At 34.0% G+C, this 14,303-nt stretch overlaps 1 protein-coding gene across 1 annotated transcript; it reads left to right on the forward strand.

Moving 5' to 3' along the window:
• Window positions 1-7,296: 7,296 nt before the first annotated feature.
• Window positions 7,297-13,698, forward strand: LOC120267160 (probable E3 ubiquitin-protein ligase HIP1). The gene is made up of 8 exons (XM_039274862.1): window positions 7,297-7,611; window positions 8,754-10,046; window positions 10,141-10,328; window positions 10,378-10,583; window positions 11,244-11,294; window positions 13,013-13,111; window positions 13,190-13,333; window positions 13,405-13,698. The coding sequence occupies exons 2-8, from the start codon at window positions 8,785-8,787 to the stop codon at window positions 13,534-13,536; spliced, it is 2,082 nt and encodes a 693-aa protein (XP_039130796.1). The 5' UTR covers window positions 7,297-7,611; window positions 8,754-8,784; the 3' UTR covers window positions 13,537-13,698.
• Window positions 13,699-14,303: the final 605 nt, after the last annotated feature.

Genomic DNA, 14,303 nt, shown 5'->3' on the forward strand with positions numbered 1-14,303 from the left:
TTATCATGATAAAAAATAACAAAAAGTTGAGAAAATTAAGATCTGTATAGGTGAAATTATATGTTTGAATGTTTATTTGTGCAAATGCTTATTTCTTCATGCTATGAATATATAAAAAATATTGTGAAGCTTTGTATTTGAAAATAATTTTTCTACTTAAATTTTTTTTAGTTCAAATAATTATCTCAACTCCCAAGTAATTTATATTGCATTAAAATTTACCATTAAAAAATATAGTACGAGAACTTAATTATTATCATTTATCGTGATTATATATAGTACTGTCTTAATGTCATAAAATTAAATTTATTCAATGGACTCCCCAACCAATTCATAACCATTCCACGTTATCACTTGGGTTCTTTGTAAGAGCACGTAAAAGCCATAATTATTTATATAAAACATAAATTAATGATTTTTTTAATAAATGTGGACAAGTCCATGAGCTCTCACCATTGAGTATGAGGAATTTGAACCTTAAATATTTACTTCGAAAGAAAATAAACTATCAATTGTTCTATCATAAGATGATTAATTGTTTACTTTCCTAAATATATTTAAATAGGCACAAATAAACTTAATCCATCTATAAACGCCATTATTATGAATAAATAATTTTTTTATATATATTATTTTGAGTATATGTGGCATGTGTTCATTTCTCCATATAATAGCTCATCTCAAATAATGAATTACTATAGAAATAATAAACCATCGTAAATTGATGCAGCTATACATACGTCTATCCTTTTAACGACACTAATTATCTTTGTAAAATAAATAAATAAATAAAAAAGCCCCAACATTCTGCATGCCACATGAATAAGAAAGCAAAGAAAAAAATCAATAAAAGGAATTTCAAGAAGACAAATAAAACAGAATATCAGATCAAAACCATGCATATATTTCTCTGGAACATTTAAAGGGTCCTTTTTTGCTTCTCACAATCTCTTGCACACTCTTTTTTACAGGCAATGAAGTGGCCCCATTTAAGCACTTGCTCCATTCCCAATCTTTCTTTCAAAATTCCATGGATTCACATTTCACCAAGTATGCATATTTATAATGCCACATGCATGGGAAATGTTTTGGAGCTCTTTCCATACTTAATTGTGGTGGATTCCGTTTGTGTTTTGGTTGTTGATTGACACGTCTGAATATGCGTATAAACCGCAAGTGCACCGGTGTCGAAGTAATAATTACCCGGTGAGTCGGGTAGTCGAATCCACGAGGGAACGGAGTATTAGTAATAACCACTTCTCAATTATCTAGTCGGAATCAATGAATATGATGAAGTGAACTAATTGCAAAAGCAAAAGCAAACAAGTATGCAAGAAATAAAGTAGAAGAGTCTCAATCACTAAGGATGAGGTACTCGGGCAATGATCCCCCTAAGATCTTCCTTGAGCTCAAGATTCACTAAATGCTCTAGAATCGAGTCTAATGAGTCGAGGTAGTCCAACGATAACCAATCCTTGTCTCCAAGCAAAAGACACTAGTCCCCTACAAGGTCCCGGCGGAGAAATCGAGCAATCTCACGCCTCACACCAAATATGGTTGTAAAGAGAATATGGAATACGGAGATAGGAAACACTCAATCGAAGGGGAAAGGGGACACTCCTCCATCTCAAGGCTCACCCTCTCAACCCTTTTTAATCTTGGAAATCTAACTCTAATGGAGACCTCTCACATCAAAGTATTAAATCATGCAATGTAAATCAACCACAAGGATTAACAACACTAGCAAGCAATTAAATCACAAGATTAAAACTCAAAACAACTCGGATTAACTAGAAGCATTAAGAGAATCAATCCAAAATATAAATCTTAGGGTTCACATGCCCAAATACCCACTAGGGTTTAGCCCTCCATGGGCCTAGTTACAAAACAATAATGGATACAATGAAAAGCAATAAAACCCATAGAGAAAACCCCCTCGAATTAGCGCGGATTGGCCTTGATTGGTAGTTCTACATCTTGAAGGGTTCCTCTCCGAAGCTAGGTCGCCAATGGCTCCCCAAAATGCTATGACGTCGAAGGAACCTATCAAAGTTGGTGAAGAACTCCCTCTCAATCGGCGAAGCCCTTCTCCTCAAAACCCTAGCCGCCTCTCTCTCAATGTCTATGCTCAAAGCTCCGCCAAAAAGTCCCTTTAGAATCGGCCAAAAAGTGTATTTATAGAATCACATCGCGTCATCACGCGTGCCCCGCACGCCCATGTGGATTTTTTCCACGCCCGCGTGGGTGCGCAGGAACTTTCACGCGCGCGCGGAATCTCCAGGGGCGCGTGAGCGATGAATTCTACTACAGTATTTTTGCTGCAGTACTTTTGCTACAATGATTTCCACAAACGCGATGATAAACATTCTCCTCTTAAGGCCATACGATCGGGCACACGATCATATGGTAGGTTATACTGCTTTTTCCTTCATCAATCGTCTTGAAAGGTCTTGAAATCTTTACAAAGAGGAGGAATGTGGAGACATGGTGCCTTTTGTGCCCTTCCATTAATAACTTGGCTTGCAAAAACTATGGAAGTTGGCACACATCTCCTCATACACGAACTCCTCTTGTGTCTTCCAACTTGATTTGTACAAGAACTCCCAATATTATGCCATGATAGCCTATCTTCGCTCACTTTTGAATTCCCAATGCCTTCACAACCTATATGCATAAAAGAACACCCAATACACGAAATGCGACATAAATCGTATAAAATATGATGCTCAATGTATGTAAAACATGCATAAAAACATGTTCACTCAAGCACTTATCAAACTTAGCTGCTGGTTTGTACTTAGCCATTGCACGAATCTATTTACAACCTTACAGCCCAACAGCTAAACATACTTAAAATAAATTAATAAACAGGTGAAACCGTCATTTCAAACAATACACTATCTACCAAAAAGCTCATAGCCTAATGATACCGGCCTCTTTGTGAAAAACTATAGTAAAATATTTAAAAAAATTTGAGTTCGGATCTCATTGGACGCAATGATAATAAGCTGGTAACGAATCCTTAATTATAGGTGCTAGCTTAATACCAAAATCTTATATTCCAACATGAGAGTAGGATCAATTTTCTGTCAGTGCACACGACCATGATATATATATCAGTTGTAGTTTTAATAAAAAAAAAAAAATATAGACATGTGACCAATATTTTATTGTAAAAAAGTCTAGTTGACCAACCAAGTTTGTAATTATTTTTTAGAATTAAACACATAATTAATTATAAATTAATTATTTTTAAAAATAGCTTAAAAATTATTCTTGCATAATCGATGCGCATATATCAACCATACATATAAACAAGCAATCAATTTTCTGTTGTTTAGAATGCTCAACGAGTTCCCAAAAGCCGTTTCTCATTTTTTATGATAGGGTGGTGGTGGTGGTGCCAATTTTTTAAAGTTCCAGACTTTCATCCATCCAATGAAAAAGTTTTTATATGCACCCTTGTCGAAGTGCAGAATTACATGCACCCTCATATAAATTATATTTGCATAAATATCCTTGCAAAATATCAATATTTGAACAAAAGCTCTTTTACTGTCTTGACGTCTTTATTACTCCATACATCAGTTAAATACATAAAATATTGGGTTATATACATGCATTTTTCTAGGGGTATAAAAGTATTTTTCGTAAGACATATACACACACCACCGCAGCCAAATAATATTGGTTGGTGAGTCCTCTTTTATTTATTATTATTATTATTTATTTAAATAAAAACTCCGTCCTCTTATTTTTTCATCTGGATTGCCGATGAGTACCCTACGATTATAAATGAGAGGCCCGATTCGAACCTCTCAACTTCGATTTATATTTAGGGTTCTCAGGGAGTTCGTGAGAGTCCATGCTCTCTCGGGGTTGCGTGCGGGGGATTATACGGGAGTATTCTCAGCATGGCCATTTGCCCTACCGAAAATACAGAACTCATCTTTCTAATTTGTCGCTTGTTGACTTTGTCAAAAAAAATAATAATTAATTAATTAATAAAAAAATCAGTCCCCTTATTTTCCAACTGATTTTTCTTTTCCAACTTAACAAAAATATTCACCTTTTTTTATGTGCATGTTTGAGAGATGGAAGTAGGAACAACAAAACCATCATATTGAAAATGAGTTCATACATAAATATATATATTTATATATAAGGACAGGACAAGCAAGGTTGTAATGAATGGTCCCCAAAGAAACACAAGTTGATGGATTCCTTGAATAACTTTGAACCTCACCTTGTTGAATGTTTTATGTCATCATTATTATTCTTTTTATTCTCCTTTTTTTCACCATGAGACAATCACTGAATCACCACCTCATTTCGCTTCCCTTGCTTTCTCTTTTCCTTTTCTAAGTTCCATGCTTTTTTTTTTAATATATAACCATAAAAAAATTTATATTTGTGCATGTGATCGAAGAATTAATATTTTGAGAATATTTATATTTTCTATAATCCATATTATTTATGAACAAACAAGGTTAGTGGCTTCTATAGACCTGAAATTAATATCTCAATATATCTATGTCTTTTATCTATATGCGTTGAGGTATAAACCTGTATTCTCAACTTAGACATGAACGCCCTATGTAAGGGACATGGCACCACAAGACAAATATGCTATTTTTTGGTTTTTTTAATAATATTTTTTATTGAAAAAGACATATTTATCCTCCGATTATTCTCACGATATAAACAAATGAACAAATTCACTAGTTTCAATATATATACATTTATGAAATATGAACAAGCTACATCAAGAAAGTGCACATATCATAGAATTAATTTCTTAACGCACCAATGGTCATTCTGCCCGAATTAAAGATATAATATATTTCAAAGTGGTAAGACATAATTTTACACCATATACAAGAGACTCAGTGTCAATAAACTAAGTAATTACTGGTTGCAAAGCAAAATTTTGTTGCTTTAGAGTAAATAAAAATAAAATAATAATAATAATTATTATAATTTTACATAAACAAAGAATTTATCGTGTAGTAACATTTAAATATATATATTTTTTTTAATATGGACAAACAATATGAAGGATTTCTCAACTTTTAAATAAAATAAAATACAAATTCTCCTACCCAGAAATGTTTAATAAAATTATTATTATTATTATAAAATAGCAAGATTAAAAATTTTTATTTGTTAAAATGAAATCAAACCTATAAAAGGAGTTTTCAACACAAATGTTCACATATGGTGGTGTTTGATCATCTAAAAATCAATTCATTGCATAAGCCTTTTTTTTCCCCTTTTTCACTCCGTGCAGGGAGTGCTTAAGGGTAACGTTTGTTGGTTTGTTCTTTTCTTATTTATTTATTTATTAAAAAAAACTCTCTCAATACATCATAGTTGGACATATTTGATATAAAAAACTCTATTCTTTACCCTGTAATATTGCATGGAAACCATTGAATATAGCACAAGAACTAGAATACAGCAATTTAAATATATTTCTAATCTGACTTTATTATTCAATGTTCTGATGTGATATATATATATATATATATATCAATATATGGTTGGTGCAAGTAAAATTTATTTGTATTGGTGAGTATTAAAAAGTTTTTGTTTTTTTGGTTAGGAATACTGAAATCTGGCTCAAGGTTTTATGGAAAAGAGTTATAAGAAATGGAGTCTATCAAAGTTTTGGTCCTTTATTTATTTTGTCTTATAAAATAAAAAAATATTTATTTTGACTTTTGCGAACCTCTACCAATAAAAATAATATATTATCAACTTTATATCTCATTCAGGACAACCCTATGAGTTTTAATAATAATAAAATTAAATTTTGATTCATTTTGATATTCATAATGAACTTATAAGACAAACTATAAGTTGATATAAACTATTTTTCACTTATCTATAAAATTTTAAACATATATTAAGAAAATCATCGTTAAGGAGGAGAAACAAATTTTATTTATATAAGGAAAACAATCAAAGAACTAATAATACTTCTTAAAATATTATGTTGACAATAATAGTATGAAATATTTACCTTTTAACATACTTACATTATGAATCTATGATGTAATAATATTTTAATATTTATATTCCCTTTTTCAGTGATATAAAAAATTTTATCAAGATAAAAAAAATTTAACACTATCTTCCATATAAATCTTTGTAGAATCCTTAATTGGTAAGTTAAATAAACACAAAATAAACAAAAATTTATAATTCATAAAAATATTTATTTATTTATATTAAATTTTTTTCTTTGACAAGGAAACACCGATGGACTATATTGGGTTATAATATACAGTTGTAAAAAAATAGGTTTATATATAATTTTTAAAAAAATAAAATTAAGTACAAATTTATCTGTGTTGTCTTAAAATTCAAAGCTCACTAATAACATATTAATTTTGGACCGTCTCAATCTTTTTATAGTGGTGGTTCCCAAACTAATAATTGATATCTTCTTTTAAAAATACTTGCAAAAATTAGAATTATTAGTATAGAAAATTATTTATTGTTAGGGAGATGCATTATATCCATATAATGATTAATATCTATTTATAGTTAGATATATGTCAAAAAGTTGAAATGATAAAGCGCATAGAAGCTCGTTAATTGCAGCCTTGGTAATCATGATTAAGAAAAGACCACTATATACATTTAAATATATATATAAAGGGAAAATACATCATAAAAAAGTATATAGATAATTTTAAAATTTCAAAAGGTTGTAAATGCAAAAAAGAAAAAAAAACTATAAAAAATAAATAATTAAAAAGCATATCCACTCTCTAAGAAGCTCTTTTAAAACAAAAACATATGGCATCACAACTCACGAGCCATAACCCAATTACTGACCCACCCAAACCAAACAAACTTTAATTTTAATTTTAATTTATTATTTTCAAATTTAAAACTCTTACCATTTATCTCCACAAAACCCAAGAAAATATCAAAATTAAAAAAACACACTTTAATTAAAAAAATAAAATAAAAAAATAGGGGTGTGGTGCACCATAGGGCTACGAGTTAGGCGTCCTACGCCGACTGGTCAGCAGGTCGTATGTCACCTCGGTAGCAGAGAATAGCACTAAACCCCCCCTGTTTTTCATTAATACTAAAAACATATTTTACAATTTAATCCTTATAAAATATATAATTAAACTAACCATAAATAAAAAATATATATGAAAATAAATTTGGATATTTATGGGAGTATTTATGGAAAGTATTGTTAATAGTATTTTATTACAAGGCATTGAGTGTTTTTACTTTAATAACATGTCTTTATTAGCAAAGCTCCATTTATCAATATCATGTCAAATAGAATTGGCCTCCAAAACTCCCCCAAATTCCTCCCATTTTCCCATCCCCAACCCCTCTTTCTCTTTGTTACCAGCCTCCTCCTTCTCCCTTTCTCCCGTTCATCTCTCCATTGGTAGTGTTTGATGCAATCGATCTCCAAAGGTTTGATCTTTTTGGCTTTTTGTTGTTTGGGCTGTGGAGTGGGGTGCTGGAGAGAAGAAGAGGTTTTTTTTAAGAGTTTCTTGGGGAGATGAGAAAGAGGGGAACCTGTTGATCTTTTGGATTGCTGAATCTTCTCGTGTTTCTGGTGTTTTTCAGGTGCGCTGGCTGAATCTGATCGTCTGTGGATTTTATGTGTATTTTTTTTCTTTTTTTGTGAAAATTGCTGTTTTGCCGTTGCTTCCTTGGAGGATTCATTTTTTTTTTTTCCAAAAATATTTTTTTGATTGGTGTGCTTGTATAAAGTTCCCCGTCTTGCTATGTTTTGTTTTGTTTTCTTTACAAATTTTGTCTGAGTTTTGGTTAAAATTTTTTTGCTGGGGCTTATGACAGATCAGTTTTGCCGGCCTTTTGTTGTATAAAGCAACACAAACCACAGGAAATTAGGATCTGTTTATCAAAGTTGTTAGATTTTTATTCTTGCATCATATGAAATTCCATCTAGTTTGTAAGTTAGGAAACAATCGTTAGTGTTTTTTCTAAGAAAACTCAACCATTTTATAGTGCATGGTGCATTCTGAAGGGTAGAGTGACTCCCTTAGACAGTTCAAATACGCAATGGGATTGTTTTTACTGAAGATTGAGAGATTGATTTGAGGTTTAGGAACAGCTTTTGTTTGGTGAAGTCACTGTCTGAGGTGATGGCATTGAAAGTTTATTAGCTGAATCATAAAGGTTGAAAAGTCGCATTGCTGAGCATTCTTAAGGAAAACTTAGTGGTTGTTTCACATGGTTTTAATCATGTGAATTAATACGTCTTGTAAATTAGTCATATGTTTGAAATGCCATCAATTCCTGGTTTTGAGGGGAATACTTTCATCTGTAGGCAGTCTTTTCTAATCTTTGTTTTAATCAGCCTATGTATGATTAGTTTTTAATGAATGGGGCCACCTAGTTTACCAGAAAAAAAGAAAAAAAATTAAAATAAAACAGGGAATGATGAGGAGTCTTTATGCCTAGTATGATTCAACAATTAAATTCCATTCAATTGTAATGTTTATATCTTTCTCATGACTTTTTTACAATTTTTTTATTCTGAATGTTGTCACTAATGGATTTGTCAACCCCATGCAGTGTGTCATAATGGATTTATCTTTGAATTGTTTGTTCATTGCCAACTGACCAGTGATTTCTTTAGCTTTGTTCTTCAGGTTGTTGATGTTCAGGCACCTTGTATAGCCATTGTATGTATAAAACTTTCTATCTAACTTATTTTAGGTTCTTTACTGCTTTATCTGTAGGACAATACCAGAAGCAATCGTAGTTGCCTTAATGCAAGGACAAAGGGCTTCTGTTGAATCCTTCCTGGAAGCAATTGAATTTGACCATGGGGCTAGCTCAAGTAATACTGCCATGGATCAGCAAAGTTACTGGAATAATATGCCTAATCCAGTAGAGGCGCCAAACATGCCAGAGTATATCTTGCCTCCAAGTGTTGCAAATTCATCGTCTAGAAATTTGGCTTCTCAAGGTCCTACCAACCTGAGCATTTGGCACTCTGGAGAGCCTAGTTCTAGTGGACACTCACTTAACCATGGCAGTCATGATGGAGCAAAGGCGGAACATGTATGGCCATCTTCTCTGACCATTAATGCTGTAGGGGGGCCAAGGGTAGACACAAGACAATTTGAAGCTGCAAGCACACTATCCTTGGAGAGGGTGAATATAACCCTTAACAACAACCATATGGTTGAAGCACAATTATTTCCAGAGAATTTGAATCATAGAAATCCCCCTCAGAGTCTGGCCCAAAATGCTGGATGTGTTCATATTTTTGGTCCTGCTCCAGAATCAGAGGCGCACACTTATCCGGATAATCGAAGTATGTCCCCATTAGCTCCTTTCCCATCTTCAAGTGGTTCATCAAATCCCTGTGGAAGTTCTTCGGGTTGTGCTGGATTTGCATTAGAAGAAGGTGATGGTAGATCAGGTGTGTCATTGGATGGTCGGCGGTTGTCCTGTAAGAGGAAAAACATTGAAGGAATTCCTGGCCAGTCTTCTGCAAGTGGCAATGCAAGTTGTTTTCCCCAGAATGAGAACAGTTCTGTGCATCATGTTTCTTCTTCTTCTCATAGTGGAGCTATTAGCATAAGTAATATATCTAGCTCATCTGTTGACATAGCTAATATTAATTCATCTGAAGAACAGTTAACTGAAAGATTTGGTACTCTTACAAGAGGTACTGCTTCCGAAAGCTATCCTACCTTAACTGTGGCAGGAAATGCTGAGAGCTCACAAAGAAATTTTCGACTGAGAATAAACCCCACACGTCAGCCTGATACCTCACCACCTAATATATGGGCTCCTAATAATACCTCTAGGATTTCTAATGTTTGGTCCTACCATCAGTCGTCATCCCAACCCCCTCCATTTAATCATTCACTAGATTCCAGGCCAGTGTTTGGTGGTTCAAGCTCACAAATTCAGCATCGGGCTCCAGCATTTCCTCCGTTACCACCAAATCCACCTGCTGCCCCATGGAGTGGAACATCCAGTTTGAGAGCAGGCAACTTTCCCAAGTTCAGGGAATTCAAGTGAGAGACCAATTGTTTCTAGGGGGGAAATGAACTCTAGAATCTTGTCAATCATGAACAATATATCAGAGCACACTCTATTTGTTCCTCCAAGTGATAATATGAGGCATATGCCTCAAGACCCAACACACTGGAGTTTAGCAAATACAAGTTCAAGCATGCCTGGAAATGCTGTGCCTACTGCTAGGGGTGGTTCTGATTCCGAGGCTCTTACACCAACTGCGCCAACTTGGGTTCCCAACCGTAACTCCCCTGCTCAACAGCGCTTATCAGAGGTAGCGCGTAGGTCCTTGTTCTCAACTGGTGGTTCTGAGCCTGGAATTATTATCAGTAATGCTTCTGGGCAATCTTCTGGTCATTCAGTCGCCTCACAAGAAGTTAGTCATCATTCTGGGGCTGGTTTTCGTGCTAATCGGCTATCATTGTTGCGGTCAGCAATTCAAATGGATAGACAAAATGATGGTGTTCTGGGTGTTCCCATTGTCAATGCAAAGTCTGGCAGCAATGAGAGAAGGGAGAAACAGAATGATGTCAGAGGTATGCTTTGAAGATGTCTTACTTCAAAATTGTTTTTCCCCCTTCCATCAACGCTATAAATGTTTTCATAATAATATTTCTATTCCACTTTCACGATAGTAGGTCAATACGAACTGCTCAAACAGTCACACTGTGTTGGGTTCTTTAATCAAAGATAACATTTAAGCAAATATTAGCAAAAGCTAGAAGCTGAAGAACATCTATATTGTTGCATATAATCTTTATGTTTATCTGAGGATAGAGATTTATTGTCATGCACACCTTGATGAGATTATGTTAGTGGCTACAAAGTAGATTAATCAGCTGATGATCATAACTTGACTGAAAGTGACCTTTGCAGCCAATAAACATGTTGTATCTAATATGGGTACTGATTTTACCAGGTTCATACATCAGTTGAACATGTTAAGATTCATATATTATCATAATGAGGAATTACTGATTCTACTAGTTCATATGTCATTTGTACTAGATTCATATATTAATATAATCAGGAGTTTGAAGGACTAGCAATGCGGGCTATGAAATTGTCCTACATTTTCTTTACTGTACCTACAGTTAGTGACATAGCCATAGTTAATGCTTTTTCTTCAAGACTTGTATTGGCTTTTGTTTCTTTTCATGCTTATAGGGTGCTATATGGTAATGTTTTCTCTGCAGATTCGTAATGCGTTAGATCTCATGCGCAGAGGGGAGAATTTGCGATTTGATGTAAGCTTTTCTACTGCTTGAATTTTCTCTGTTAAGTTCCTTTTTTTCCTATGTTGGTCAATGAATTGGCACATAGATTTGAGCTTTTATAAATGAAGCCTAAATTCTTGGATGACTTATCAAAATCTAGTAGCATAAAGCATACATAATCAAACAGATGCAACATAGCATACTAATGATGATAACTACCTTATGTAATGTGTCTTTAGGATAATTACCTAATATTTTTTTTTCATTTTATTTTATTTATTACATTTATGTTTTGAGTTAGTGACGTTTCCATGGATAGACTAGTAAGTACATATATTTATAGCTCATTATGTCTTAAATGGTTTAACAGTTTGATTTGGGACAAGTTTTTATTGGCGAACTGACCCAGCTATTAAATCATTTTAACATAGAATCACAAAACGGGCCTGGACTGATCTAATATGCAAACAATACCAACCTGAGGCAAATGCTTAATCAGTTTCAGTATAACGGTTTACACTATTTAATATACCTCCTTCATCAAGTTTTTAAGGCTGTGATCGACTTGTTCTCAGTCCTAACGAGATTTTAGAAATTTTAATCTTATTGCTGAGGGGGTCCTGTAGTCCTATTTCTAGCATGTTGCTTGTTATTTTTAGGGAAATATTTTTGTCAAATCCTTTATGGGGAACTAGGATATGTAGCATGATGTGTAGCTATGTGACACAGGCAATACCTTTCTGTTTGTTTCGTAAAAAACCTTCAGCTTTGATATTCTGATTTTCTAGACATCTGATAGTCTGTTTAAATGATGTCTTAGTTATTTTTTCTTTGCATGCATTTGATTTCCACAAACAATAGGTCACAGAGCTGTGGATCTTTTTGATTTGTTACCTCAGTTTATTAGTAGAAACTATAGGCCTATAAAGAATGAGACTCTTGCATTAAGGGGCGTTCATTTCGGGGAAAGTGGGGAAGTGAGGGGAAGTGATCGACTCTCCCACGTGTTCATTTGTGGAGTGGGAAGTGGCACTTCCCGCGATGGATTTTGAACTAAACCCACTTCAGTATTTTTTTCACTGAAGTGGTGGGGGGGGAGGTGAGTCAATTTATAAAAATTAAAAATTGACTTCTTTTCACTTCTAAAGTCTTTTTTGAACTTATAGAACTTCATCCAACACCTAAATCCTTCGGTTCTATTCTCACTTTCTGACAAATGAACACAGAAGTCCTGGAAGTGATATCACTTACCCCACTTCAGTGAAGTGTCACTTCCTTCACTACCTGACTTCCCCTCACTTACAGTGAAATGAACGTCCTAAGACTGGACCCTCAACTGTCACATATCACGGGCTTTCATTTTTTTTTTTCTTGCTTTTCTTTATTTATTTGGCTTTTATTATGTCACTTTAATTATTAAAATAAAAAACTGATTGGAATCAGAACTCTGACTGAAACGATTGATGTAGTTTGATTTTGACATGAATGAAAATCAGAATACAAAAACATTGATATGCCATTTATGAAGTAAGGCCAGTGTGCACACTCCATATCAAGGTTGTTTTATTTTGCAGCATAAACCTAGCATATTGGATTGGCCTCACTTCCCTTTAGATAATATAGGTACATAAGGTATAGAATTTTAACCTTTAGGATCTCAACCGTGTTAGATCGTTGAATTGGTAATTATACGATAGGACTTCTTGATCTCCATCTGTTTTGACTTGAATTGGTGGCAAACTTGCTAGGATGTTTTTCTTCTAGACCATCCAGCATTCTTTGGTGGAGCCGACCTGCATGACAGGCATAGAGACATGCGACTTGATGTGGATAATATGTCGTATGAGGTAAGTGAATTTAGCTGCCTAGCACACGTGAATATGTGTTTTACCTCGTTTTTAGAATGAACATATTGCATTCTTCAGGAGTTATTGGCATTGGAAGAACGGATAGGAAATGTAAGCACTGGACTTGGCGAAGAGAAGATCATGAAGCACCTGAAGACAAGACTCTATTTGCCGGTCACCCTTGAATCGCCTAGTGAAGTAGAACCATGCTGTATTTGTCAGGTAAAAAATCATATGCTCTGTCATCTACATTATGCCTTACCGATCGCTCTAATACAGTTTACATTTGGCAGGAGGAGTACGTTGACGGGGAAGATCTTGGGACTCTGGATTGTGGACATGATTTCCACACTGGTTGCATCAAGCAATGGCTTATGTGCAAGAACTTGTGTCCTATTTGCAAAACAAACGGTCTAGTTACATGAAGAGAAGGTGATATTCGGCTTCTCACTCATCTCAAATCTGATGAGGGTGGCCATTCAAGGGCAACTTCTTTGCACTTATTAGTTTATTTATTAAATCAATGACTCAAGAATAATATTTTCTTGACCTATTGCTATTTTTTTCCCCATTTCAAGTTACTAGCATTCAATGTTCAATGATTTTGTTTGATATCCTGCCAATTTGAAATAGAGGCCATGCAGGTATACAAATGAGTTGAAAGAAAAAAATGTATATATCCATGGCGTCATCTTTGCACAAAACAACTTGGATTCTTAGCTTCATTAGAGTTTTTCGGATTCGAGCTATACATAGTTGAAAATTATTGTCAATCAGGAATTTTTCGGCCAGTTCTGCAAGTATTTGCTTACAAAGCTTAAGATGAGCTGGCTGAATAATGAGTTTGGATGTTTAGATTGCAATAGCTACCGAATGTGAAGTTCAATTGTTATTAGGTTGAAAGAATGTGAAACAACCAATGACCAGGTTTTTTATGTAGGGTATTTAGTGTCATGTTGCAAAGGTGGATTTAAATTTTAATTTGTGCAGGATGAGAATATAGATGTGTTGAGATAGTAACTCTAAGTTTGCTTTACGTCACTGATAAATATGGTATTAGCTGTAGGCGAGAGTTGATACATACTACATTAGTTAGCTGTCAGATGTAAAATTAAAATCTAAGTTTTATACCTAAAATTATGAATATCTGCTGGGAACTCTAGTTGCTCACTTGCTTGTATGTCATTAATTT

This window comes from Dioscorea cayenensis, chromosome 8 (genome assembly GCF_009730915.1).
Source record: "Dioscorea cayenensis subsp. rotundata cultivar TDr96_F1 chromosome 8, TDr96_F1_v2_PseudoChromosome.rev07_lg8_w22 25.fasta, whole genome shotgun sequence".
Taxonomy (NCBI): Eukaryota; Viridiplantae; Streptophyta; class Magnoliopsida; order Dioscoreales; family Dioscoreaceae; genus Dioscorea; species Dioscorea cayenensis.